The sequence below is a fragment of the Schistocerca nitens genome, chromosome 3 (genome assembly GCF_023898315.1).
Source record: "Schistocerca nitens isolate TAMUIC-IGC-003100 chromosome 3, iqSchNite1.1, whole genome shotgun sequence".
Taxonomy (NCBI): domain Eukaryota; kingdom Metazoa; phylum Arthropoda; class Insecta; order Orthoptera; family Acrididae; genus Schistocerca; species Schistocerca nitens.
The window spans coordinates 730,370,700-730,398,144 of record NC_064616.1 but is presented as its reverse complement, the minus strand read 5'-3'; the positions used below and the strand labels follow the sequence as shown (position 1 = coordinate 730,398,144).

At 43.8% G+C, this 27,445-nt stretch overlaps 1 protein-coding gene across 1 annotated transcript in view; it reads left to right on the top strand.

Annotated features, from left to right (window-relative positions):
- The window catches only part of LOC126249408 (plexin-B), a 1,292,451-nt gene that overhangs the window by 768,528 nt on the left and 496,478 nt on the right, over positions 1 to 27,445 (top strand). The window contains exon 4 of the mRNA XM_049951062.1: positions 6,162 to 6,290. Coding sequence (XP_049807019.1) covers positions 6,162 to 6,290 — 129 coding nt within the window. The remainder of the gene's footprint in view (positions 1 to 6,161; positions 6,291 to 27,445) is intronic.

Sequence of the window (27,445 nt, the reverse complement as noted above, 5' to 3'; positions counted from 1 at the left end):
GACGTAGCTCAGCATGCACTACTTTCCATTTCTGGCCAGTATAAAATGGCAGAAATAAACTCGCTACATCAGACCAAATGATATACGCCGTTGCTCGACATACATACCTACCAGCGCTTAGCTGATATTTCAGTAAGAACCATAACACAATTAAAAACTAAAACTAAAATTCTCCCGAACAGGCCATGAAGGTCCAACGGTACCGACCGGCCGCCGTGTCATCCTCAGACCATAGGTGTCAGTGGATGCGGATATGGAGGGGAATGTGGTCAGCACACCGCTCCCCCGGCCGTATGTCAGTTTACGAAACCGGAGCCGCTACTTCTTAGTCAAGTAGCTCCTCAGTTTCCTCACAAGAGCTTAGTGCACCCCACTTACCAACAGCGCTCGGCAGACCGGATAGTCGCCCATCCAAGTGCTAGCCCAGCGCGACAGCGCTTAACTTTGGTGACCTGACGGGAACCGTTGTTACCACTGCGACAAGGCCGTTGGCTTAACACAATTAAGCTCAGCCAAATGTTATTCACTGGTCTCTTTGTTATTCTCTGGTCGCTTTGGAGCCTGTAGGTAGTGTCGGGCTGATACCAGATGATCATGTGACACTCCGCCCCTGACATACGTCATGACAGTCAAGTGTCGTTGTTATGCCAGTTGGACGTATGTAATCAGACCAGTAAGATGGGTCGACGTGGAGACGTGACACAGTGGCAGAAATGAGATACTATGTTTTGAACGTGCCCATGACCACACCGGAAGTAAAGCTGTCCGATCTTGGAGTACCAATACGAACTGTCCAACGTGTCTACACGGAATGCTGTACCACTTGCAGCAACGTCAGGGCTTAAGAACAATGGTTGCCAAAAGATCGCAACCGATGGAGACCCGAGACGAATTGCACGCCTTGTCAGTGACAATCAGTGTTACTGCAGGTTTCCGAGCGAAACTTGCGAAGGAAACTGCTTCTAGTGGGCAGTAGGAGTCGAGAACCTTGCTAAAGATCGTTTCTCACAATGGCACATAAAACTGCACATGTTCAGTGGATCAAACAACACAAACTGGATAGTAGCCGACTTTAGACGTGTAATGTGGTTCCATGTGTGGCGATTTTATCTCTTTTCGTGTGATGCAAGGCGACGAGGGGAACAACGGCCCAGTGAGGTATTTAACCCACAGCGGGTTGTGTAGATCACGCCGCGGGTGGTTATATGATGTTTTGGGGGTATTTTTTGTCATACCATGACTTGGGACCCTCTTCAGATTACTGTCAACGTGAACACGCTGTTTCGACAATCTCGGTGACCACGGGTTGCCTTTTTTCATGGGTAGTATGCTCTTAGTTGCATGTTCCACAGATTATTTGAATGATTCTTTTATGGAAATGATGTGGAGCGAGTTAGTTTACAGGATGTATGTACATGATAAGTGCTAACATTAACGAACTTATTTTTAGGGTTCCGTACCTCAATCTATAATATCGGGATCCTTATAGGATCACTTCGTTTGTCCCTGTGATGGTCCGTCCGACTTTTATCAACCATTTTTCTCAGCAACGGAAAGACGTAGCAAGTTGAAATTTATGTCACGCACTAAGATCTATGGTCCCTTGGCGATGGAAAAATTTTAAGCTACTAAGTCAACGAAGTCAAAACTTACGGTCATTTATGACACTTATTGTATACTCGCAAACTCCCACATCAAATTATTTTGAATTGCACGCAACCGCAGCCGACTGTCCACATTTTTATAAGAAGGCGAAAAACACCGCTCTGGCTGTAGAAAGTTTTTTAAATTAAAACCACGACCGATTCCACACCCAATTTAGGTGCATCGAAGCAGGAATTAGAAAAGAAGTATTTTACAATTTTTTTTACCTTTGTACAGTGTCTCCGCACCAAATACTTTTTGTTTTAGGGACCCCCCTCCCCCTTCCCCTTTAGCGTGTTTTATTTTATCAGTGACGTGAAGGACGGGGAGAGGCTTCAGGGCAGCGTAAAATAATGTTGTAGACATAATTTATGTAAGTACCTAATTTACAAGACTATTCTACACCTAACAATATTTACTAGGCCAATGTAAAAGGGAAAACACTATAAAATATTTTATTTCTAAGCCTGAATCGGTCGTAGTCTTAATAAAGCAGTTTCTTCAGCCAGAGCGACGTATTTTGCCTTCTTATAAACAACGCTCTTCAAAACCTATCGGATACTTACTGTTGCCCTAGAAACATGAGATTTGGCAATAAGGAACGTGTTAAAGTGCAAGAAAGGGAAGAATCGTAAAGTTGTTAATTTGTAATTATATCTTACGAAAAAAGTGTTTCTTTTGTTATTTGTTATCCGAATGCCTGTCTGTTCGTCTGTTAAGACCTCGTTTTCTCAGGAGCAGGTGAACGAATCAAGTTGAAATTTATGTTATAAACGAAAGTCTGCAGTCCCTTGGCAGTATGGGACATTTAAGCTTATACGTCAATGCAATGAAAAGATACTGCAATTTATGCCACATATTTGGATATCTTGTCAGTAACTATATCAGGCCGGCCGCGGTGGTCTAGCGGTTCTGGCGCTGCAGTCCGGAACCGCGGGACTGCTACGGTCGCAGTTTCGAATCCTGCCTCGGGCATGGGTGTGTGTGATGTCCTTAGGTTAGTTAGGTTTAAGTAGTTCTAAGTTCTAGGGGACTTATGACCTAAGATGTTGAGTCCCATAGTGCTCAGAGCCATTTGAACCATTTTTTTAACTATATCAGTAACATGGAAAAATCGTCGAAAATTTCGTTTCACGGGATAGATGACCTGTCTATACACGTAATTAAGTTTATACGGAACCCTCTGTGCGTTGAGTCGTACTCGCACTTACCCGTATTTTATTTATTCCTACTCATGCAGGTACACTGAGACACCAGCTTTTTATTCTTTCCTTAACAGGCTACCAGTTTTTAAAAAGAAATTCTTTCATGGAATAGAAGGAGTTGTTATGGAGAAATAACTTAATGTTTAAAACTTACTTTGTTACCTGCCAGACATTTTATGTAACTGGACAGACGATCAAACATTTTTTGCTGCCTCATATTGAACTCCTTTCTGAGCCACTGTCAGCTTTAATAATGGGTAATAAATGCCGTTTTCTCCAGCGAATTTCATTAGCTAATATATGCATTATTATTATGCAGTTAAAATGACAAACTCCTTGAAGTGCTACCTACATGACGACCACGGGTGAACACCACATATTATTCTTATTGCTCGCTTTTGGCAATCAATACTTTATTTGTAAGTGAATTTCTGCATTGGATATTACTGAGTCGTAATGTGCCAAATATGTCAAGATGTTGATTCTTTTGTTTCCAAGACGAGTAATTATACGAAGAGCAAAAGCAACTGAAATTAATTGCTTGAGACGCTCAGTAATATGCTTCTTCAAAAAATGGTTCAAATGGCTCTGAGCACTATGGGACTCAACTGCTGAGGTCATTAGTCCCCTAGAACTTAGAACTAGTTAAACCTAAGTAACCTAAGGACATCACAAACATCCACGCCCGAGGCAGGATTCGAACCTGCAACCGTAGCGGTCTTGCGGTTCCAGACTGCAGCGCCTTTAACCGCACGGCCACTTCGGCCGGCTATGCTTCTTCCAGATCAAGTTTTCATCAGTATGTGCATCCAAAAATTTGGAGCATACTACACTATTTACTGACTCCTGTTCATTTGCTGTGTCGGTTGATATGACTCTACTTGTCAAACAGAATTGAAAATATTGTGTTTTCTCGAAATTTAGGGAGAGTTCATTTTCAGAAGTCAATGAAACTGATGAGCCAGAACATTATGACCACCTCCTAAATGGCTTGTTTGTCCGTCTTTCGAACGAAATACATCACTGATTCTGTGCATCAGAGATCCGACAATTTGTTGGTAGGTTCATGGAGGTTTGTGGCATTAGATGTCTACGCACAGGTCTTGTAATTTGCGTAAATAACTGGCCTTTGATACGCGTACGCGGTCATGGCACGCGGTGGCGACCCAGATGGGTTCCATCAGGCGAATTGAGTCGCCGAGACATCAACGTCAGTTCTTTATGATGCTCCTCAAATCACTGCAGCACGGTTCTGGCTCCGAGACACGGACGATTATACTGCTGAAAGATGCCATCGCCGTCGGGAAAGACATCAAGCATGAAAGTATGCAGGTGGTTCACAGCTGTCAACGAGTCTTCGATTATTACCACAGATCCCATGCTATTGCAGGAGAACATCTCCCATAACAAAGCCATAGCTGCTCCTATCAGCCTGCGTGCGTGACGCGATGCATGTTTCGAGCCGCCGTTCACCTCGAAGACGGCGTTTGTGGAGACGACCATTAATCTAATGTAGCAACCATGTCAGTCACGCAAAGCGCAGACACGTTTCCATTGAACGACGGTCGAATTCCGATGGCTCCGTGCCCACCGCAGTCGTAATTAACGATGTCATTGGGTTAACATATGAACACGTACGTGTGGTCTGCTGCGGAGCTCCATGTTCAACAATGTGCGATGAACGGTGTGCTCCGAAACACTTGTGCGTGCACCAGCACTGGGCTCTTTCAGCAGAGATGCCACAGGTCACCATCTACCTACTACCCTGTGCAGACAAGACTCCAAACGCGACGTTCTGTGAAAAGTCGTGGACGTCCAATCATTTAGCGCCTAGTAGTAGTTTCACTGTCCTGCTACCTCTTTCCGTAGATACTCACGACAGTAGCACGTGGGCCGTAGACCAGCTTCTCCGTTTTCGAAATACTCGTTCACAGGCTCTGCGTAATACACTGCTGGCCATTAAAATTGCTACACCAAGAAGAAATGCAGATGATAGACGGGTATTCATTGGACAAATATATTATACTACAACTGACATGTGATTACATTTTCACGCAATTTAGGTGCATAGATCCTGAGAAATCAGTACCCAGAACAACCACCTCTGGCCGTAATAACTGCCTTCGTACGCCTGGGCATTGAGTCAAACAGAGCTTGGATGGCGTGTACAGGTACAGCTGCCCATGCAGCTTCAACACGATACCACAGTTCATCAAGAGTAGTGACTGGCGTATTGTGACGAGCCAGTTGCTCGGCCACCATTGACCAGACTTTTTCTGTTGGTGAGAGATCTGGAGAATGTGCTGGCCAGGGCAGCAGTCGAACATTTTCTGTATCCAGAGAGGCCCGTACAGGACCTGCAACATGCGGTCGTGCATTATCCTGCTGAAATGTAGGTTTTCGCAGGGATCGAATGAAGGGTAGAGCCACAGGTCGTGACACATTTGAAATGTAACGTCCACTGTTCAAAGTGCCGTCAATGCGAACAAGAGGTGACCGAGACGTGTAACCAATGGCATTTGCAGCCCATATCTTCGCTAGGGTGATCCACCGTCCGTGTCTGCTCCGTTTACATACTTTGGTACCGCTTCGCGTGCCCACAAAGTCACCAGGCGGCATCCAATGTCGCGATGGGCAGTGGTCATAATGTTTTGGCTTATCAGTGTAACAAATCTTTGAAAAAAGTTCTTGACAATCTCTTCCGTTACTTTCTGTCTAACGAGATGTAGTATAACACTTGAAAGTATCGTCTGCAAAAAGTACCACACTCCCGTCTTTCAAGATTACAACAGTCGTGTTCACAGGACTGCACGCATACATTCCTGGTTTGCCGATCAATTAGGCTCCTAGACTGTGCCGCTAAATAACTCGATCTTAATGCCACAGTATAAGTCTGGGACTATTTGGAACAGCGGTTGCAACCAAGCTCTACGGGATCTAATGACCAGTGAGTAGCTTCAGCTTGATATGGCGTGTCTGACGACACTTGTGGTATCACACTGGACTCGCATTCGGGAGGACGACGGTTCAATCCCGCGTCCGGCCATCCTGATTTAGGTTTTCCGTGATTTCCCTAAATCGCTCCAGGCAAATGCCGGAATGGTTCCTTTGAAAGAGCACGGCCGACATCCTTCCGCGTCCTTCCCTAATCCGACGACCTCGCTGTTTGGTCTCTTCCCACAACCAACCCAACCCAACTTGTGGTATATCCCGTGTGTTCCCATCACTAACAGCATGGAGGGTTGTTCCGTGACTTGCACCGCTGGTAAAAATTGTGTGGAATTCGTTGTAATTATCTGTACGTTGTTGTAGGTGCTGCTGACGGGTGCGGTGAACGCTGTGGAGTACGAAGAGCTACCGGTGGATCCAGGCAACCCCATCCTGCCCGATACGACAGTGTCGCCGGCCGGCGACTACCTCTACGTGCTCTCCTCAGCCAGGGTAAGTGTTCACTTCCAACTTGCAGTCGACCGTAGCGCTGCAATATAAGTACCTGGAATTGTTAGTATCCTGTCTTGAAATTTATTGCACATAGTGTTGTGAAATATGAAAAACGTGCGTAATATCAATTTCGTTATATGAGTCGCAATGTAAACATTGGAATCATCAAATTAATGTCAATTGTATTAAAGAGAAATAACGCATCTACCTCAAGCAGCAGTAGCTGGAAGTCGACCGTCGTGCTGGTCCAAGATGCCTCTGGTTGTGAACGTAAATTAATAAAATTGAAATTATTTAGAAATTTCTTTTTCTGCTATGTTCAAGGATTTTCCTCAGGATGTCCAATTGCGTCACCGTTATCGGTACGCATGCACACTTCCCCCTCTTAGGCAAATGTAGCAAATCGGTTGGTTTTTTCTGCGTTTGATGTGATATGCAGTGGGCCTTAAGGAGCTTGTGGAGGCACCAGTAGTTCACGGGCAGTTAGAGAACCCACAAAAAACGGATTTTTACCATTTTTTACACCAAAACCAAGCCACAGATTCCAAGACGACTATGCACAGCAAACGGCTGAAATTTTTACAATGTATTCCTAAGATCCAGATTTCTAAGAACCTTGAAAACTATCCTGATATTTTTATCCGTTTCCGAGATACATAAGTACAAATTTATCCTGATTATAAACAAAAACTACGCACTTACACTCTGGTATGAGGCGAAAAACAAAATAATAAATAACCGCAGCAAATTCGTCAAATTTTAACGGTGTATTATCTATGCGTTTACCTAAAAGTGCCATCTTCCTGTTTTAAAAATTAGTTCATTGGCAGTTCCTTAGAAAACCCCCAAAAAACGTTTCTTTACCATTTTTTCGTACCAAAACCGAGCCGCGGGTTCCAAGACGGCTATGCACAGAAAATGGCTGAAATTTTTACGATATATTCCTAAGATCCAAATCTCGCCTTTATCCGTTTCCGAGATATAGAGCTTCAATGTTACCTTACATGTAAACGTAAAATAAGCACGTAAACTGCAGTGCGAGGCGAAATGTAAATAATAAATAACCGCAGCAAATTGCTCAAAGCTTTATATTCCCTAGGCATCCATGAAGAAGTACCATCTTGCCGTTTTCAAAAATATTTGTCCGTTATCGGAAACTCCCCAAAAATTCCAAGATGGCTATGCACAGCAAATGGGTGTGACTTTTTACGATATGTTTCTAAGATCCCAATCTCGAAAAACCTTGAAATTTTTGTTGGTATATTTGTCCGTTTCCGAGATAAGAGGTTCAAAGTCACCCTACCTCTACACGTAAAACACGTACGTGAGAGACGAAAACGTAGCTCATAAAGTGACGTAGCACGGAGAAATATGTCTCCGTTATCATCAGAAGGGTTCTGAGAAGACATATTATAGCACTGAAGCACTTGCAAATTTTTTGTGCACGTAAAATCCGACTGAGGTGTAAAATGAGTTTTACGTTATTTCAGTTCACGTAAGTAAACTCTCAAAGTTTTACTGACTCATAAAGTTCTTTTCATATTAGTGACATGCCGTGCTTTGGCAGGGAAAAGAAGGGAACAAGAGAAAAAATGCTCCTATCGGAACACAAGAAAGGCGAACATGTTCGTGTTTAAAAGACTCTGACTCAAAAGTAGGATACCAACTTCGTCATTCTACCTTCCCCAGAATGTTTAAAATGTTTCCCAAATATTTTGGCGTGCGAACATATTTGCGGGTTCTTATGCTGAGAGAGAAGGAGATAGTGGCAGTGGGAAAGAGATGGAAGAGTAATACATACTGGGAGTTAGTAGACAAGGGTTGTGGTATAGAAAGAGCGAAGGAGACAATGTCAGTATGAGAGCAAAAGAGGGACAGTGGCAGTGGAACATAGTTGTCAGTGACATAACAGTGCTAGGAAACGAGTCTAGGAGACAGTGCCAGAGGGACAGGAATAAAGAGGAGGAGGAAGTGGAAGTGGGTGAGAGCCACTGAAGCACGATTCTTGAACAATAGAACATACAGCCAGTATTTTAAGTCAGAGTATGGACAATGTACGAGGTCCAACAAAAAATAATGATAATACTTGCATTACTTAAAAACTGTTTGTCGTTCCTTGTTAGTGGGCAACAGTTTTTAGACCCCTATGCATGTATATATATTTCGTAAAAATCAATCTCTTAAGTGGAAGTGAACGTGCAGTTTAGTGCAGACTTGTTCTATGCTTCTGCCGGGGTATGTTATGTACCAAATTTGACGTACAGGAAATGAAATATACTCTTGTGCGCTTTCCAAATATGTTCTTTTAGTGTGATCGACGGCATAATAGGACTGTTGCAGAATTTCTGCGTGTCACTTTCTATGGCTCTACATAGGAGTTCCGCCATTTCTACCTTCCCGCAGAGCGCAAGAACCTATCTTTAGTAAACATCTCGTCCACTGCCACCGAGCTAATCAATGTTGTTGGGTCAGTTTAAGGACACAGCAAAAGGTCAAGTAACAGTCGCGCATTAATACGCCTTGATCGATAATTACTTAGTCGTCGAGCAGCCTCGTTTCTTTTTGGTCGGACCCTCTGTGGAAAATATTTCTTACCTTTTTAGATAAAAAAAAACACTGTACTTGGATATAGGACCTACTGCATGGTACCAATTCAGATACTAGTGTTGAGGAATTTTGATCGTTAAGGTTAGACTGGTAAGCTAAGAAGTGTTGGTAGCGTACGATTACCGGTCCCTTAACTGTGCGCCATTACCACGAGTAAACTCAAAAATCTCTCTAGCCTCTAACGGTGCGAAGACATGCGTCACGATGAGGATCTGTGCGTCGAATGGGGAGACTACAACAGAAGCAGTTATCAGTCATCTTCTACCCGACGCAGGGATATGACTGAGCCTTTACATTTAAGAAAAGGGGTGGCTGCCTATCTTAGGACTGCAGTAATCCCTTGAACACAATAAAGCAGATCACGTCGTTTGGATCTCAATTAATTACTGAACACGTTCCTTTTAATTTATCCTGCCTGTGATTAACTCGTCGTCAGCCGCAAGGAACTGAGGAAATAATTTACACCTGAATTATTGTGAAGGCAATGAATTTATTTATATATCGCATAGCATTGTATCAAACCAGAATAATGAAAATAAGCTAAGAATAACATTTAGAAACATCTAGGTTGCAAATGTAGTCAACTGAAGTATGAAGTATGAATCATACTCAGAAAGTCTTCAGATTGTACCGTGTAGTCTCTTGGTGAATGTGTCTGCGCTGTATGCTGGATTATCTGCCTTTCTGCTCCACAGTCACACTTTGGAGATGTGTTCAGTTTCCACTTATACAGTGAGTCCGCACGTTTGTCATAATCGGTTCTAAATCACCCAGTGTTTTCTTGGTAGGTCAAAACGAATCGTTTTTTCAAATATGCATCGGAATTTCTTGAGATCCGCAGTCTTCCCAGTATCTCTTCGAATATTACGCAAAATCAGAGTTTTTAATTTTCTGAGCATGTAACTTCCGCAAACGATGGCTCCCTGTAGTGGAGTCGTTTAATATTTATGTAACCAGAGACCGAATGAAAAGGAAGTTGCTGAGTGTTTCGATTTTTTTTTAAATTCTCTAAGTAGTGCTTGTTGTGTTCAGTTTGTCTTGGAGTTATACGATTTAGGAGCGGCAGCCAGATGGTAGGAGTACCCTTAATCGTGCAATGTGTGATTTAGTTCGGTGTGAGTTTTCTTGGTGTGGAAGCTATTAACCAGATAGGGCAGCAGTATTCTGCTACTGAGCAAACCAGAATTAAAACTGTGATTCGTAATGTAGATGCCGGAGAGCCCCATGTAATGCATCTTAGCTTCTTTGTGAGGTTATTCCTTGTAAGGAGTTTTGTAGCTGTCACATAGGTTAATGTTCAAGCATGGAGGCTAATGTTCACACATACAACTAATAAGACGATCTGGAACTCAGAGCGAAGAAGTAATGCTGGGATTTAAAAGTCGAAGCAACGACGGGGTTCTCCGGGATGGATCAAAAAATCAGATAAGGGGAGGATGGAGTTCCTTTTCAACAGAACCATTTGCCTGAAGTGTTATAACAAAATTACGGCAAACCTAAATCTGACCTACAAGAGTACTGAAACTGACAGAGGCACGGCACTCGACGTAGCCTATACCTGACATTGTCCGCGTGTCTTATGCGTTGTAACGTGCAGCTAACTTCCTCTGTGAGAGTGCTAGTTTATTGCTGAATCACTAAGTGCATCGAACATTTAAAAATAATGTCGTTGTACGAAGTGAAACTGCCTTCTATCAGAGTCATGAGGACGTAATAAGGCTTGTTTGTGAAGCATTCCGCACAGAGACATCTGAGAATAATTAATAGAGTGATAGTTCCTGCCTCCCACTACAGGCTGGAGTTCTGCAACACTGAGGCCTGTTGCATGCAGCAAGAGACACGTTTCTTCTCGAGCCTTTGTCGTGTATTAATTTACATGGAACCGTACCATCTCCGCTTTTTCAAGCAATATTTGTTGTGTTCCCATTATTTCACCCTCAATGAACCCTATAAAAGTAAAGAAGTCATCTGCATAGTAGCACTAACGCCAGCACCGATACTAAATATCCGCGTACACCCTGAAGCGCTCGTAGTACACATTTGCAACAGAATGGCCCTGTTGGCTAGTATGCTTAAAAATGCGTATCATGTCACCAAACGCCTTGTCACTCGCACACAAATCTATTACAGTACTTGCCATTCACATATCGAAAATGCCACTACTGAAAATTTCGTTGCTATTCTACTGTATTTCGTTAGTGGTTTGAGCTAGCTGCACGGTTACTTTTTACAGCAATCGCTGTTAAGAAGAACAGTCTTCACTTTAATTGTTGTAGATTTCAGATGTACAAATGTGTTCAGATGTGTGTGAATTCTTAAGAGACCAAACTACTGAAGTCATCGGTCCCTAGACTTACACACTATTTAATCTAACTTACGCTAAGGACAACACACACAGACACACACCCATGCCCGAGGGAGGACTCGAACTTCCGGCGGGAGGGGCCGCGCAATTCGTGACATGGCGCCTCTAACTGCGCGGGCACTTCGCGCTGCGGACGTGGACGGTTGCCGTTTACCGTGGTGGTAAAAGAACGTTGAAGATGGTAATGTGTGCTGAGGTTGTTGCAGAATCTCCCTGAATTTACCAGCAGTACCTGTCAGTACCTCCCTCAGAAAGACAGACGCGCTTTGGTCGAATTAAGTTTTATTTCACCTGTCGATATACACGAATGGGTCCTACGTGGGAAGTTAGACACCTTACGAGTGTGTCAGAGAATCTATTTACACGGTGGTCAGAAACAGTCCGAAAAGCTTACAAGGGTGTTGCAGTAGGTGTTGTGCTGAGTAATAGTTGTCTAGTAAAAAAATTCGGTAAGTTGCGCTTTTCCCGAATTTCTTAGCTTTGAAGTTAGCCAATCAGTCTGTTGCGCTCGTGGATTCATGAGGCCCGCCAGTTACAGTTAGTGTCAGTTGTTGTCATAGCGTAGATGATAGCGCACGAGACGGCTCAGCCTTTGGTTCGGATTAGATCCTTACTACCGTCCCATGTTCAATTTTTGTATCGCTCTCTTGTTCGATTTTAGGAAATCAAAGGAAGAACACGTTTGGCAACACCGTCTCGCGCGGGCCGCTTGGATTTGGGCGCGCAGTGGCGTGATAGGAAAACTCCAATGCTAGTTAACTCGAAAACGGCGCAGCGTATCAAATGTTTTGGAATTTGGAAATTTGTGGTAAGTTCCTATGGGACCGAACAGCTGAGGTGATCGGTCCCTAGGCTTACACACTACTTAATCAAACCTAAACTAACTTACGCTAAGGACAACACACACACCCATTCCCGCGGGAGGACTCGAACCTCCAACGGGCGAAGCTGCGCGAACCGTAGCAAGGCGCCTTAGATCACCCGGTTACCCCGCGCAGCACGAATTGTTTCGCAACAGTTATTTCTCAGCGTAATCTACCCTGAAACATCCTTAAAATCTTTTCAGACTGTTTCTGATCACCTTGTATAATAACGTAGCAGTGTACTTCCTGTGTGCGCATTTGCATTGGTTTTATGGTAAGACGTAGCACTGTTATGCAATCAAAGGTACCTCGGGAAATGGAACAAAGATATGCGTAAGCGGAATCAATCTTCGCTTCACGCGGAAGTATATTATTAAAACAGTCACGCGTTAATGCATACTGTTTTATCTGCAAAATACTTCAGTTTTTATTGATATCTTGTTCATTTATCCGAGTATTTTAAACAACATATCACAGATATGGTTGTCTGTTCGGCGGCTATTACATGATGTGCCATCTCTAACACGGGCTTGGCAACCTTTTACCATTAGTCTTTAAGCAGCAATTTATAAACAGTGCAAAACTATCCATAAGTGTGGAATCTCCTTTCTCCAAAGGAAGCACGACAGACAAGAGGCATATAAAAATATGTGGCTGGTAGCAGAAATCATTTTAATAAATTAATTGAGAAGTATACTGGATTGCTCTTGCGGGCCAGTTGTATTTATCCTGTGCCACCATTTCTGTATGCAAGAACTTGTAGCCAACGTTGCTGGAACTTACGGCTCATTTGTGAGAGTGACCTTAACAGGTAGTGGGTGGCAAGGTGCGCAGGGCTTGCCAATTTGTCAGTAACTGACATGAACATAACGCCCGGGGCCAGAGGCCGCGACCTGCCGGCGACACGACTCTATCAAGCCTCGTGTTGCAGGTAGCATTTCCACCGCCTTGTCTTTCAAGGCTTCGTGACTGTACATCTTGATGGTCTGGTTGTAGTGCCGCTAGAACTGAGAGTTTACTCTATCGTCCTTGACTGGAAATAGAATATGCGCGTTCATTGCGTTATCGTATTTCTGAAGTATTCCACTCTATTCACGCCAAGGTATTTTTTCCCCTAAATCACGCACTCTGCATGAAGCACCACTTTATTAAGGAGAATAGACTTCTGTCTTTCCCACGTTGTGTTTATTACAGGACTTGTTACAGGATAGAGAAACTTGTAGAACGTTGAGAGAAACGAAGTGAGCCACACCTAACAAAATTCACCCGTCTTAACGGTTGAGGTCTGGCACACTTTTGAACATGGATGCAGTTATCAGTTGTTCACTTCCCACTTCCAGCCACCTCCAATTCCCCCCCCCCCCTCCCCGCAACCCCTCTGCACCAAATACACCCTTTCAGGTGAATTTCAGGCCAGTTCCCCACCTCTTCAGAAATGTGATAAAATAAGTAAATACGCAGAATAGAGGTTATATTATACGTAGACAGGTGATGTATCCGACATTCCTCTCTTTAGTTGGAAACTGGCTATCTACCCCGGGTTTGCACGGGTAGCACTTAGTAGCTACAGCCGGACGACTTGTCTGGTGTAGCGATAATAAATTGTGTGCACAAACCTCCTTCGTGCATCAGTCTGTCTATTAGTAAAAACTGTATCAAAACTCATTCAGTAGCTTCAGCGGTTAGTCTTTGTGCACAGGCAGATGCGGCAGGGCAAACTAGTGTGCAAAACTTATGGACGAAAGTAATTTCGCATGATGTGTGACGCTAGGTAACATAGCTCAATGCAACTGTGGCCATAAATAGAAAGAACTGCTTCGGCAAGGTACCAGAAGTAACTGAAAGAAATGCGCAATGAGACGAACAGAAATGACATTTTTATTCAAAGACAATAATTACACTAAAGTCACCGCGATAGAACATGGTCCCGTGGACATTATGGAAGGTTGGACATGGCTCTTAACAGAGTATGTGTCAATCATCGATGGCAACGTATGCTCTGTCCGCCCCCGGTAGCTGAGTGATCAGCGCGACAGAATGTCAATCCTAAGGGCCCGGGTTCGATTCCCGGCTGGGTTGGATATTTTCTCCGCTCAGGGACTGGGTGTTGTGTTGTCGTAATCATCATCATTTCATCCCCATAGACGCGCAAGTTGCCGAAGTGGCGTCAAATCGAAAGACTTGCACCGGCGAATGGTCTACCCGACGGGAGGCCCTAGTCACGCGACATTTACATTTTAACGCATGCTCTGCAACGTGCTCCCATGCTGGCCACAATGTTGGTAAGGAATTCTTGTAGTAAGGCTTTCCATTCCTACAGCAGCGCTGTCGACAACTATTGGATAGTCGTTGGTGCATGCGGACATGGTACAATACACCTCCCCAATGTACCTCACAAACGCTCGATGGAATTTAAGTCGCGGGAACGGGCAGGCCAGTCTATTCGCCGAGTATCCTCTTGTTCCAAGACCTCCTCCAAGTGCGCTGTTCGACGCAGTTATGCATTATCATCCATACAAATGAAGTCATGGACGGAAACACCTCTGAAAAGACAGTGAATGTACCGTGTTCAAAGATTTACGATGGTGTCAAGAACATAGATACTGGATCAACGAGGAATGTTGTCATACGGTCTTCTCGGGTGCGAGCAGATTCATTCCACGTAGTGGTTCTGTATGTACTCGCGTACATCGTAAGGTGGGAACAACCAATGCATCCAGGAACATTGTCGAACACGATCGTTTTGGTAGTGCACGTGTTATAATGTGGACCGGCATAATGTAGCATATAGCCCAAATCATTGAACATTGTACACGCACCGAAATTTGGAAATTTGTGTAAGGTCTTATGGGACCAATCTGCTGAGGTCATCAGTCCATAAGCTTACACACTACTTAATCTAACTTAAACTAACTTACGCTAAGGACAACACACACACCCATGCCGGAGGGAGGACTCGAAACTACGGCGGGGCGATCCGCGCGGATCGTGACAAGGCGCCATAGACCGCGCGACTACCCCGCGCGCTCCTACACTCACCAGTCAACGATATTATGAATCTGTACTTCTTTCCACGTGCTTTTCAGGGGTATATTCGACCCTGGCTTCATTTTTATGGGTGATAATGTGCGACCGCAGTTAACAGAAACGGTGGAGGAGCTCCATCGAGCACATGTGGGATGTGTTGGGGAGATGTAGTGCTGCACGTCGTCCAGCAGTCGTCAATTGCGCTGGTGGAGAAATGGAACGCCCCACCACTAGACCTCCTTACCAAGTTGCTCAACATATACTGTCATCTGTTGATCCGTGCTGTGGCTCACGTTGGTGCTGTTTGTACGTTTCCGTCCTCTGTTGGAGGCCAGACCGTATCGTTTAGTTGACATGGTTGCGGTTGTTTGTCTTCTTCTCGTGTTGACTGGCGCCACTTGGTTTCCCAAGCGTTGCCTGTCCGTTAGTGGCAGCATCGGTCGTCATCGATTTGTAGTAACTATCTATGGGGTGACGTTGTTGTTCTTCTGGGTCGTGTCAGTGTGCAGTTCGGTAGGAGGAGCCAGGCGCAGTGCGAGAACATGCCGGGACCGCTGGCGGCACGTGTAGACTGCTGATCGAAGGCCTGTGGTCACGAGGGTGCACGACCTAGTCGTAAACCGGATCCTGCAAGCTTTAAGTTGAGTGCATTTGGATTCAAGTAGAGATATCTCAACCATTGTGAGATCTCCAGTGACTTGAGTTCGTTTTGCTGCTCGTAGTGTTGCCAAGGCGAAGAGCAGCGAGTGGAGTGCTTGGGGAAGGCATATCTGATTAGCTTTCCTGGACTTCTAATTGCTATTTATTGCGTTCAGTTTGTTACTACTTGTTAAGTTCAAGCTGCAGTATTTTTCCTGCCTCGTGGCCGCTAACGCCCCAGTTACCTGCCCTGGGGGTTAGTGTATGTAACGGCAGTGTATGTTTCCTCGCCTTGCCGCTGCTGTCCAGTGAAGCATGTAGTTTTGACAGCTTTCTTGATTGTAGGTTCGTTGGCGATTTTTCTGCTCTAGAGGTAGTGCTTCCTTTCTCGTTCCGGGCACTCTAAGCACGGTATTCTGCGGACAGAGTCAAGACCGCCGGTTCCGGCTTTGGCTTATTTTTACGTCTTTGCATTTGGTTTATTGGAAGTCATGTAGCCTCAGAAAGATTATCATTAGTCATTCGTTGGACTGCCACTAATCTGAGTTACCATCTTGTGAAGCAAATGCAACATTTGGCTGCCTATCTCATCGCTCGCGAAAGTGTTTTTTGCTGGACCTACTCAGAGGTCGATTCCTGGTGCACTGTCTGTAACTGGCCCTTGCGTTTTATTATTCTATTTCCTATTTTATTGTATGTTTCTAAATTTTTTATATAATTGCCATTCTTGGCGTTACAGCAGGTTTAAATGATTGTGCTACCAAGTTTACCATCATTTGGTCTCACCTGTTTGGTAATCAGTTGCTTGTCCTTTTAAATCAACCTTTGCTGTTGTATTTGCTGTTTTACTGTCTGTGTTTTTAATTTTTTTATATAATTGCCATTCTTGGCGTTACAGCAAGTTTAAGTGGTTGAGCTACCAAGTTTACCATCATTTTGTCTCACTCGTTTGGTGATCAGTTGCCTGTCTTTTAAATTAACCTTTGCTATTGCATTGCTATTTTACAGTATGTTTCTTAATTTTTTTTATAATAGCCATTCTTGGCGTTAAAGGCCTTCAGCCGTGACTGTGGTTACTTGTCTTAAAATTCTAATTGGGATCACATTGGCTTCTTTTAAAACATTATTTGCTGTGTCTGTATTTTATGTTCATTTGGTAAATTGTAACGCACTGAAAGCACTATTAATTACACAGTTGTTAATTCCTTCATTAATAACGTGTGATATCTTTATTTATTGCTGAGTCTGGAATTACCGTTTTAAAATAAATGTGTGTAATTGCAAAAGGGAACCAGTAGTAACTGACTACGGCCCTGTCCACAATCGTAACCGAATCCTGCCTTCCTTGACTACCAGGTTTCATTCGTGGTGATCACATATCCTATTAAGAACCACATCCTGTCTTTTGTAATGTCCATGGAAGTACCTTAAATAGTGGTGGCTTCGGAGTAATTAGTGTCTTTGAATAAAAATGTTATGTCTGTTTGTTTCACTGCGTATTCCTTTCAGTTACCTTCTGTACTGTACTGTACTGTACTGTAGCAGTTCTTTCTATGTATGGTCCAAGTTTCACCTGGCTATGTTGCTCTGTACTGACTCATCATATTAAAGTTACTTTCGTCTTTAAGCTTCGTCCGCCACTGTATGTATAGATGTCGTTCTGGCGCCTTGAAGTGAATCCTACTGCAGAAGCAAGTGATACATCTACAGTGAGCAAAGACTTACCGCATAAAAAACATGCAGTACTGTCATAACTACAGGAAGAAATTTTGTTAAGGGGATGAGAGGATGTATGTTGTACCAGCAGGAGAATTAAACTGCTCTGAATAAGAGTCATATCTTCTACCACAGAGCAGTTTCGCTGTGTAGGGAAATGAAGAGTCTTGAGATAAAGTGGTTACATCTCTTACACTATCTCATTCAGTATGCGCCCTTTTTGCGGATCTGGTGTAAGGCACATTTCCACCAAGACATCAGTATTTCCGTGTCTTTTAAAAGTTCGACAAGTGTACACTCAGCAAAATGCACAGAGCGTAGAAGGACTGCAGATAGTTCAGCATTGATATTAACATTCAGCTGGGGCTGCGGTAGTAATAAAATCTAACAACGATATACGTGGTTTCAAACCAGTAAACCAGTCCCCGAAAAGTATGTGGCTATATTTACAATAGGTTACAGAAGCAGTCGTGCTTAAAAATTATGTAATTCAACAACTGACGTAATCTGGAACGGGGACATTTTCGACTGTGAAATATTTTACCTAACGTTTGATTCCACAAACAATGAACACATAATCAGGCATAAAATATTCACTGCGTGATAGAAAGCTGTAGAATCAGCACGCATTGCGGAACGGAAACATTGGATTTTGTAAATGGTGTCGCTGTGTTCATCCCTGCCCCCTTCTCCCCTCTCAAATACGCATTACGTAATGAGCCTATAGCTTAGTCTCCATTTTCGCGTTCGGAAATGAGACCACAGCTCTTCATTCACAAATGTCAATCAGTTTAAATAAATTAACATTTTACGAGATCTGTCAGGTAGTTGGCCGACTGCAGACCTTTGTGGATCTAGGAGTATTCCGTTACATATCGCATTAAGTTGAAGATCAAAAGTCAAAGTGGTCTTTATTTGTTTTCGCGTTAGCGGACATTAAAGTTAGTATTTAAGTACATTTATGTAGCTGGGGATAGTACTGGGAGTGCCAGAAAAATGTATACACGCACTGAACAGAATTATAAAAATTTATTTTCCAATCTACAAGGATAAATTTCTGGGAAAAGTAAGGCTACAGTTCAATTAAAAAAGTAATTGCACTTTCTAGTCAAACTGAATGTTCCAAATGGTGGTTAAAGTAAATGTTCAAAATGGTGACCTTCAACATCGGGACATTTCCGAGTACATCACGACTAATTCTGTACCATGTACCAAAATGTACAAAGGAATTTCTGCAGTGTTTCAAAATCTTTGCTTCGAACGTCTATGGTTAATAGTTCACGTCATGGGCAACAAATTTAGTTAGAGACATAATGTTCGTTTACGCTTCCAGATGATGCTAGGCATCCTTTAGTATTTGCTGGCTGTGAGACGACTAGATTCCGCCAAATTAGCTAGATCTACTAACCAGGTGTGCTGAATAACACCTACCCCAGTTACCTAATAGCGATTTTTAAAAAGATAACCGTAAGAATGAGGGTTTCTAAGTGGAGGAAGGCGTTTTAGAAACGAATTACGAATTTCAGTTTTGCTCGGTCCAGTCCCTTTCAGGTAGAGCAGATTACTGGATTATATGTAATGCACTCGCACACAGTAGGGAGCCTACTCCACGCCGCCTGTCAGTGGCATAACCAATATAAAATGATACCTCCCTTCGCTAGGAAGCGTCAGTGAACATCGCGTCTCTAACTAAAGCTATTTCCGTTGTGCGATGTATTTTTCGCTGGATACTGTAATTTTTGAATTATTCAAAAAAAAATGGTTCAAATGGCTCTGAGCACTATGGGACTCAACATCTTAGGTCATAAGTCCCCTAGAACTTAGAACTACTTAAACCTAACTAACCTAAGGACATCACACACACCCATGCCCGAGGCGGGATTCGAACCCGCGACCGTAGCAGTCCCGCGGCTCCGGACTGCAGCGCCAGAACCGCTAGACCACCGCGGCCGACTTGAATTATTCAAGAAAAACCTACACAAAATTTAACTACATTAAATTTCCTGCAGAAAGGTTCTGTTCATATTTTTTGTAGGACTAACAGTTTGCGATTATGAAAATATTGCACGTGATATTTGTAGGCGTTGCTGGCTTCATAAACCCAGCGACAGGGGGACCTGAATCACCGTGTATATATAGTGAGTTTATCAAAGGAAGTATCCCTGCATCGATGAGAACCGCAGAGATCCTAAGTCTAGATGACCAGACTGCTGGATGAGCATGGAAAGAGTGATCCAGCCGTCCCTACTGATGTCGTTTTATGCAAACCCGCAATTATATATCTGGTCCTCAAAAACTACGCGTGGAATTTTCATATTATCTGGCTCGCTATGCGCAGACTATTAGTTCTAAGGAAAAAATTAACATGGCACTCCTTCCTACCACTGTACAAAAATTTGCCACTGCACGAAATATTTCCCACATTCGACCGTTTTTGGTCTTCGTTGACTGGCATTACTTAGTGTGTCACCATCTTAGTCCAACACTTTCAAATTTTTTACCTGTGTGTAAATTTGTGAATTTTAACAGCGTAAAATAAACAGTTACACCGTTGTATTTGGGGGCCTTCTAACTACGAAACTACTGTGCTTGTAAAGGATCGAACTGTCACCCTTTACATGCTCATCCTGTCTAGTCATCAAGATTTAGGTTCTCTGCTGTTCTCATCGATGCCGGTATGCCTCCTTTGATAAACTCCCACCCGCTCTCTTCCACAGTTATTGTTTACCTGAACAAATGTTCCGTCCGTAGAGACCCAACGTAAAGCAGAAGCTACACTCTTAAGCTTCCTTTCCTTGTTTCACACACAAATATGATCTCTCGCACCAAACACAGCATATTTGCGAGACTCCCCACGCATTCTACGTTAAAACTAGGACTGCAGCACCTTGCACCTCTCATTTACACCTCCACCAAACGAGTCCTACCGATACTTTCGGCACGCGGACTAATCATATTCCGCATGGCGCTTCCTACGAGCGCTCCCGGGCTTTAGTGCGGTTTAACGGCGCCCGCCGCTCTTTCCTCAGCCGGCAAACTCTGCCCAGGCGACGTTTACGACCTCGTTCGCTCTGCCAACTCGGCCGCCGGCTGCCGCTGTCTGTGTGTGTGTGTGTGTGTGTGTGTGTGTGTGTGTGTGTGTCGCAGTTCTATTAATTGTAAGTTAACGTAAGCAAAATCGTAAAGTCTTCGCTAACCGGGGCCCTAGCTCTATACGATGGCCTCTCTCAGGTACTTGTTTCTGAGGATAGCAAGGTAGTGTACAGAGGCTGAACAAAACAGTATGAATATTTACCTATCTACCACGCTGTAGGGTCACCTTTATCATCCAAAATACCCACGGTCCTCCTGGGGAACGTTGCGTATTAAACCCTAAATGATGGGCAATGGGATTTCACACACTTACTAGCAAAGGCAAGAAAATGGTTCAAATGGCTCTGAGCACTATGGGACTCAACTTCTGAGGTCATTAGTCCCCTAGAACTTAGAACTAGTTAAACCTAACTGACCTAAGGACACACACATCCATGCCCGAGGCAGGATTCGAACCTGCGACCGTAGCGGTCTCGCGGTTCCAGACTGCAGCGCCTAGAACCGCACGGCCACTTCGGCCGGCACTAGCAAAGGAATTGTCGTGATTCCTTCACAGAAAAAAGATCTGAACCACCATTTGTTTTAGTGTTCCAGTTGTTGTTGTTGAGGTCTTCAGTCCTGAGACTGGTTTGATGCAGCTCTCCATGCTAATCTATCCTGTGCAAGCTCCTTCATATCCCAGTACCTACTAAAACCTACATCCTTCTGAATCTTCTTAGTGTATTCATCTCTTGGTCTCCCTTTACGATTTTTACCCTCCACACTGCCCTCCAATGCTAAATTTGTGATCCCTTGATGCCTCAGGACATGTCCTACCAACCGATCCCGTCTTCTAGTCAAGTTGTGCCACAAACGTCTCTTCTCCCCAATCCTCTTCAATACCTCCTCATTAGTTACGTGATCTACCCACCTAATCTTCAACATTCTTCTGTAGCACCACATTTCAAAAGCTTCTATTCTCTTCTTGTCCAAACTATTTATTGTCCATGTTTCACTTCCATACATGGCTACACTCCATACAAATACTTTCAGAAACGACTTCCTGACACTTAGATCTATACTCGATGTTAACAAATTTCTCTTCTTCAGAAACGCTTTCCTTGCCATTGCCAGTCTACATTTTATATCCTCTCTACTTCGACCATCATCAGTTATTTTGCTCCCCAAATAGCAAAACTCCTTTACTACTTTAAGTGTCTCATTTCCTAATCGAATTCCCTCAGCATCACCCGACTTAATTCAACTACATTCCATTATCCTCGTTTTGCTTATGTTGATGTTCATCTTATATCCTCCTTTCAAGACACTGTCCATTCCGTTCAACTGCTCTTCCAAGTCCTATGCTGGCTCTGGCAGAATTACAATGTCATCGGCGAAGTGTTCCAGTACAGACCGCAATAGAGCGATGATGAATGGGGCACCCTAAGAACTTATGCTATTTCAATATGCTGATAAACCAAAACAAACTCATATTTCCAGCCATCTGAGACGGTGCATTTTCATCGTGGACGTTGCACTAGCGCTTTTTGAATCATGCGGCCACTTTTAATGTACATAACCATCCAAATAGATTCACATTAATAGCTGCGAAACCTCCACCCTTATTAATAGATCCCCTAGTACTGAACAGTGTAAAAGAACACTCGTCGCATCATATTATTTCTTTACATTCTGTAGCGGCTCAGGGTTTTCATTTCTTGGACCCCTGACGCCACACTGTGGTGTCTAAACTTGTAGTAAATTCTGCAATCAGTTTCATGACGGTGCTGACCTACGTAGAAATAACAATCTTCTTTAGTAATCATCTGCCTTCATTATTAAATTGTCCGCCCCTGGTAGCTGAGTGGAGCCGGCACGGTAGCTCGGTCAGAGAGGCAGTGGTCCTCTGTAATAAAAAAAACTGAGTAAAGGAATCAACGATCGACTTGAACGGATGTGATGTGACGTCCGCCCAGACCAAACGCAACGGAAAAAAAAGTGGTCAGCGCGAGAGAATGTCAATTCTAAGGGCCCGTGTTCGATTCCCGACTGTGTCGGAGATTTTCCTCCGCTCAGGACTGGGTTGTCCTAATCATCATCATTTCATCCCCATCGTCGCGCAAGTCGCCGAAGTGGCGCCAAATCGAAGGACTTGCACCCGGCGAACGGTCTACCCGACGTGAGGCCCTAGTCACACGACACTTATTTTTATTATTAAATTTAGATTTTTTCCATTAATTTATTCAGCTAACGAAGTTTAATGTATGTACCGTTGTGATCCTATGTACAATTGCTCTAGATACTTGTACTACACTTGAGACCTTTGTTAGCGATGCACCACATATGCGAGTACCTACAATTTGCCCTCTTCTATAAGATCCGATATGTTCGTAGATCAATACAGCCACTACAGGCGTTCAGGTCACTTGAACACTCTTTCAGTTATGAATTCTGAAGTGACTGATTGGTGTTTTTTACGCGTGTGCAGCCAGGTATACAGCGATCGTCAACGCTGCTGGCCCCTAGAAAGTATGCTTTCTAATTTCATTCATTTAATAATTCAAGAAAAAAAGCTAATACACTGTCAGTGCGTCAGAAATTCTCATAAAAAAGCTCCAGAAATGAGTGTTTTATATCAGGGGGTTCAAAATAGTTGCGGTTCTAGGCGCTACAGTCTGGAACCGAGCGACCGCTAAGGTAGCAGGTTCGAATCCCGCCTCGGGCATGGATGTGTGTGATGTCCTTAGGTTAGTTAGGTTTAATTAGTTCTAAGTTCTAGGCGACTGATGACCTCAGAAGTTAAGTCGCATACTGCTCAGAGCCATTTGAACCTTTTTTTTTTTTTTCAAAATAGTTTGTCAAAGAACTGTTCGCAAACTAACGTTAGCATAAAGCAAAACAGTTTATCCCATCACAAGTCAAAGGACATTATATCATTTTGAGATGTAAGCATTATGATTATCTTTGCAGAGTGGACAAAAGCTATCGGTCTTGATCATTCTAATTTGCAGCGAAAACACAGAAATTCGAAATTTTTTTGCTGGGGAAAGTTAATGTCAGGAAGGGTGTCACTTAACTCTAGTCCCTCTACAAAATTAAATATCATTTCTAACTTTTATGAAATACGACCCACCATTTCTTACACAATATTCGCCAAATTAGAAGCTATAATTGAATTATACATACCTGCATTCATAAAAGCATCTGCGAGAGGCGCACTTCCAACATAATTTATTCGATTATAAAACTGTGAAACCATCAAAATGGACATTCTGTGCTCTCCTGCTGGGCAGTGTGTTAAGAGCTCATGCAGTAAATTAATAAAACGGCTGTCCTCGCTCAATATGGAGTCTGGAATACACTGTTCAAATGAATTAGGGATCACGTATATCAACGTTCGTTATGTCGAGTCTATTTTGATACAAGCGCTATCTCTGGCCTTAATGGATGACTTGAGATCTTCAAATTCAATATAGGCAACATTTAAAATCATTCGTCATCTACTGACTGTGCTGTGCATTACGGTATTAAGCGAGCCCTCAGAAAGAAGTGAGTACCGGTGACCCAGTGCTTTCTAGTGAGGTATATAGACGGTAGTTGTCATTTTTTGGAATTTGTATTCAACCAAGTACTTGCACTGCGACATCTTAATGCAGTGCAAGTTGTAAGGACAGTCTGTTTGATCCAAAAAGGATGGGCTTTCGGTAGTATTGCTGCAGACGGCAACGCCTTTCCATGTGTCGTTGTGGACACGATGAAGGAAGACAGGTCAACATACAAGGCGAATTGGGCAAGGTCGCCGACGCATTACAGTCTCATGTGCAGACCGATATCTGGCCATCTCTGCGTTGCAGCGTCGTACCAATACCGGCAGAGAACAGCAAGACGATCTCAGAATGGCCATTGGAACCGCTGTGTCCTATCGGATTGTAACGAACATGTTACGAGAAAGGATCTTAGGAGTCAGACGTCCTGTTCGAGTACCCTGCTTGACAAGGACAACGTCTTGCAGCTCGCCTTCATCTGCCGTTCCCATGTCAATTGGCAACTTCGTCACCCGCGAAACGTGTTATTCACAAACGAGTCCATGTATCCTCTGACGCAAGATGAGCGGTGTCTGCCAAATGCTGTCCAGTAAATCGACAGATGCGGCCAAGGTTTTGTGATGTTTTGGGGAGGCTTCAGTGTTGACAGCCATACGTATCTTGTCGTTGCCCATGGTCGTCTTACCGCCAGGCTGTAAATCGAACAGATCCTGTTGGACAACATGGTAGCTGCTGCGACGATGGTGGGCCTGAATTGCTTTTAATGCCAGGGCCTATGTGGCGGGCGTTAGGAGGGATGGTTTACGACCTCCGTAGACGTGCATGCCATGTAGAAGGCAGGCAGTGACGAACGTTACTGAAGCCCTCAAAGTCCAACGAAAAGCTCCCAGGATGACGGGATGAATGTTTATTTCCACTTTGTTTTTGACACCTGTCGGATATTTCAGTTAACGATGCCGAATGTCATGATTTTTTGTTGTGTATTTAATTTCTGAAAGATAAATGTATAATTTCTGGACGTACCCAAACCTCAATTTGGAGTGTGGCAGCAGTGTATGTTATCAGCGGTGCGAGATACAGAAACATGATTTGTCTGCAACTGATAAGTGTGCGACGGACTTTGAAATTTGGTATGTTGTTAATAAGCCTAAAGATATTATCTAGGAATATGTTGACGATGAGCCGGCCGCGGTGGTCTCGCGGTTCTGGGCGCTCAGTCCGGAACCGCGCGACTGCTACGGTCGCAGGTTCGAATCCTGCCTCGGGCATGGATGTGTGTGATGTCCTTAGGTTAGTTAGGTTTAAGTAGTTCTAAGTTCTAGGGGACTGATGACCACAGATGTTAAGTCCCATAGTGCTCAGAGCCATTTGAACCATTCGAATCCGGCCTCGGGCATGGATGTGTGTGATGTCCTTAGGTTAGTTAGGTTTAAGTAGTTCTAAGTTCTAGGGGAGTGATGACCACAGCAGTTAAGTCCCATAGTGCTCAGAGCCATTTGAACCATTTTTGTTGACGATGTAACTCCATTTTTTTTTAAAGAAAAGGAACTAAACTATTTCGTTGTTTTCAAAGGCACCTCCAAAAATAAATATAATTGCAGAAAGCTGACTGATGTCTAAATAAAGTATTTCAAATGATTGTAATGAAAAATTGTGCAAGGAAAAAGCAGTTTTTCTTATTTTGCTTCAGACAGTCATGAGCAATTTAATTAGACACGATGTCTAGCAACGCAGACTCCTCGGCAGCGTCTCGTGGCACGGCTCCACGTGAGACTGAAGCCGTTGGGCAGCCATCCCGATCCATGACCGCTCAACAGTCGGGCACAGCATTAGGAGATGAGTCTGAACTGGGTCTAGTCGTGCGCATCTCGCCTGCCGATGTAATAAAATGGCTCTAAGCACTATGGAACTTAACATCTGAGGTCATCAGTCCCCGCCGGCCGCTGGTGGCCGAGCGGTTCTGGCGCTACAGTCTAGAACCGCACGACCGCTACGGTCGCAGGTTCGAATCCTGCCTCGGGCATGGATGTGTGTGTTGTCCTTAGGTTAGTTAGGTTTAAGTAGTTCTAAGTTCTAGGGGACTTATGACCTCAGCAGTTGAGTCCCATAGTGCTCAGAGCCATTTTTTTCATCAGTCCCCTAGACTTAGCACTATTTAAACCTAACTGACCTAAGGAAACCACACACATCCATACCCGAAGCAGGATTCGAACCTGCGACAGCAGCAGCAGTGCGGTTCCGGACTGAAGCGCCTAGAACAGCTCGGCCACAGCGGCAGGCGCCGATGTAATAGATACCCTCAATAGCATTGAGTTTCGATGACCTTTGGGACCGCAAAATCTCCCACGAGCATTTAGAGTCCTCATTAAACTATTGTGATACTATTCAAGTGCGATGGGGTGGGGCATTGTCTTCCTGAAAGAACACAACACAACACAACACGTGTGGAGTTCTATACATCTACATCTACATCTATACACCAGCTTACGGTACTTCGGCGGATGGTACTTGTGTACAATTGTCATTTCCCCCTTTCGCTCTTCCAGTCGCAAATGGTTATCGAGAAGAACGATTACTAGTACGCCTCCATCTGAACTCGAATCTCCCTAATTTTACCATCATGGTATTTCCGCATGATATACGTAGATGGGAGCAACATATTGGTTGACTCTTCTAGGAATGTGCGCTGTTGGAGCTTTAGACGGTAAACCACACGTGATGCAGAGCGCCTCTCTTGCAGCAGCTGGCACAGGAGGTGCCAGAGCATCACCGCGATATTGCACCTGTGCAATGTCCTCAGTAGACTGTTACATCGCGGAAGATGTGTTCAAATATTCCTTAATATAAGATACATCAATCCTCTCCACAATGTTTTCGTCACTACAGACAGGATATGAGCATCGCTTGAATCAGAAGTATTGTAATGGCAGTGCAGCCCTGAAATGCGATAATGGTTAACGCTGCTCCAAATGTGGATTACCAGGATTGAAATCGGAGGAATGCAAAACGATGAGCGATGTGCTGAAGTGATTGGACTCAGTTTCAGAGATCTGGGGTATCATCATTCGTGGATGGCTACTTTGAATTTATTACGAACGATTTTCTTCCCCATCGCATTTGTGAGCAGCCTGTTAGCTTATCTGCCTAGATTGGCGTAAAGGTTACCTTGTCAACCCTACTACATCTTCTTTTCTATATTCTATACGTATTATAAATTGAAGTCCTTCATCGCAGTTTCTGTATGTTCGGGCTAATCCTAGAAACTACTGTAGGGATTTTAATACGGTTTTCGCTAGTAGATACACTGGTTCATGAGGAAGG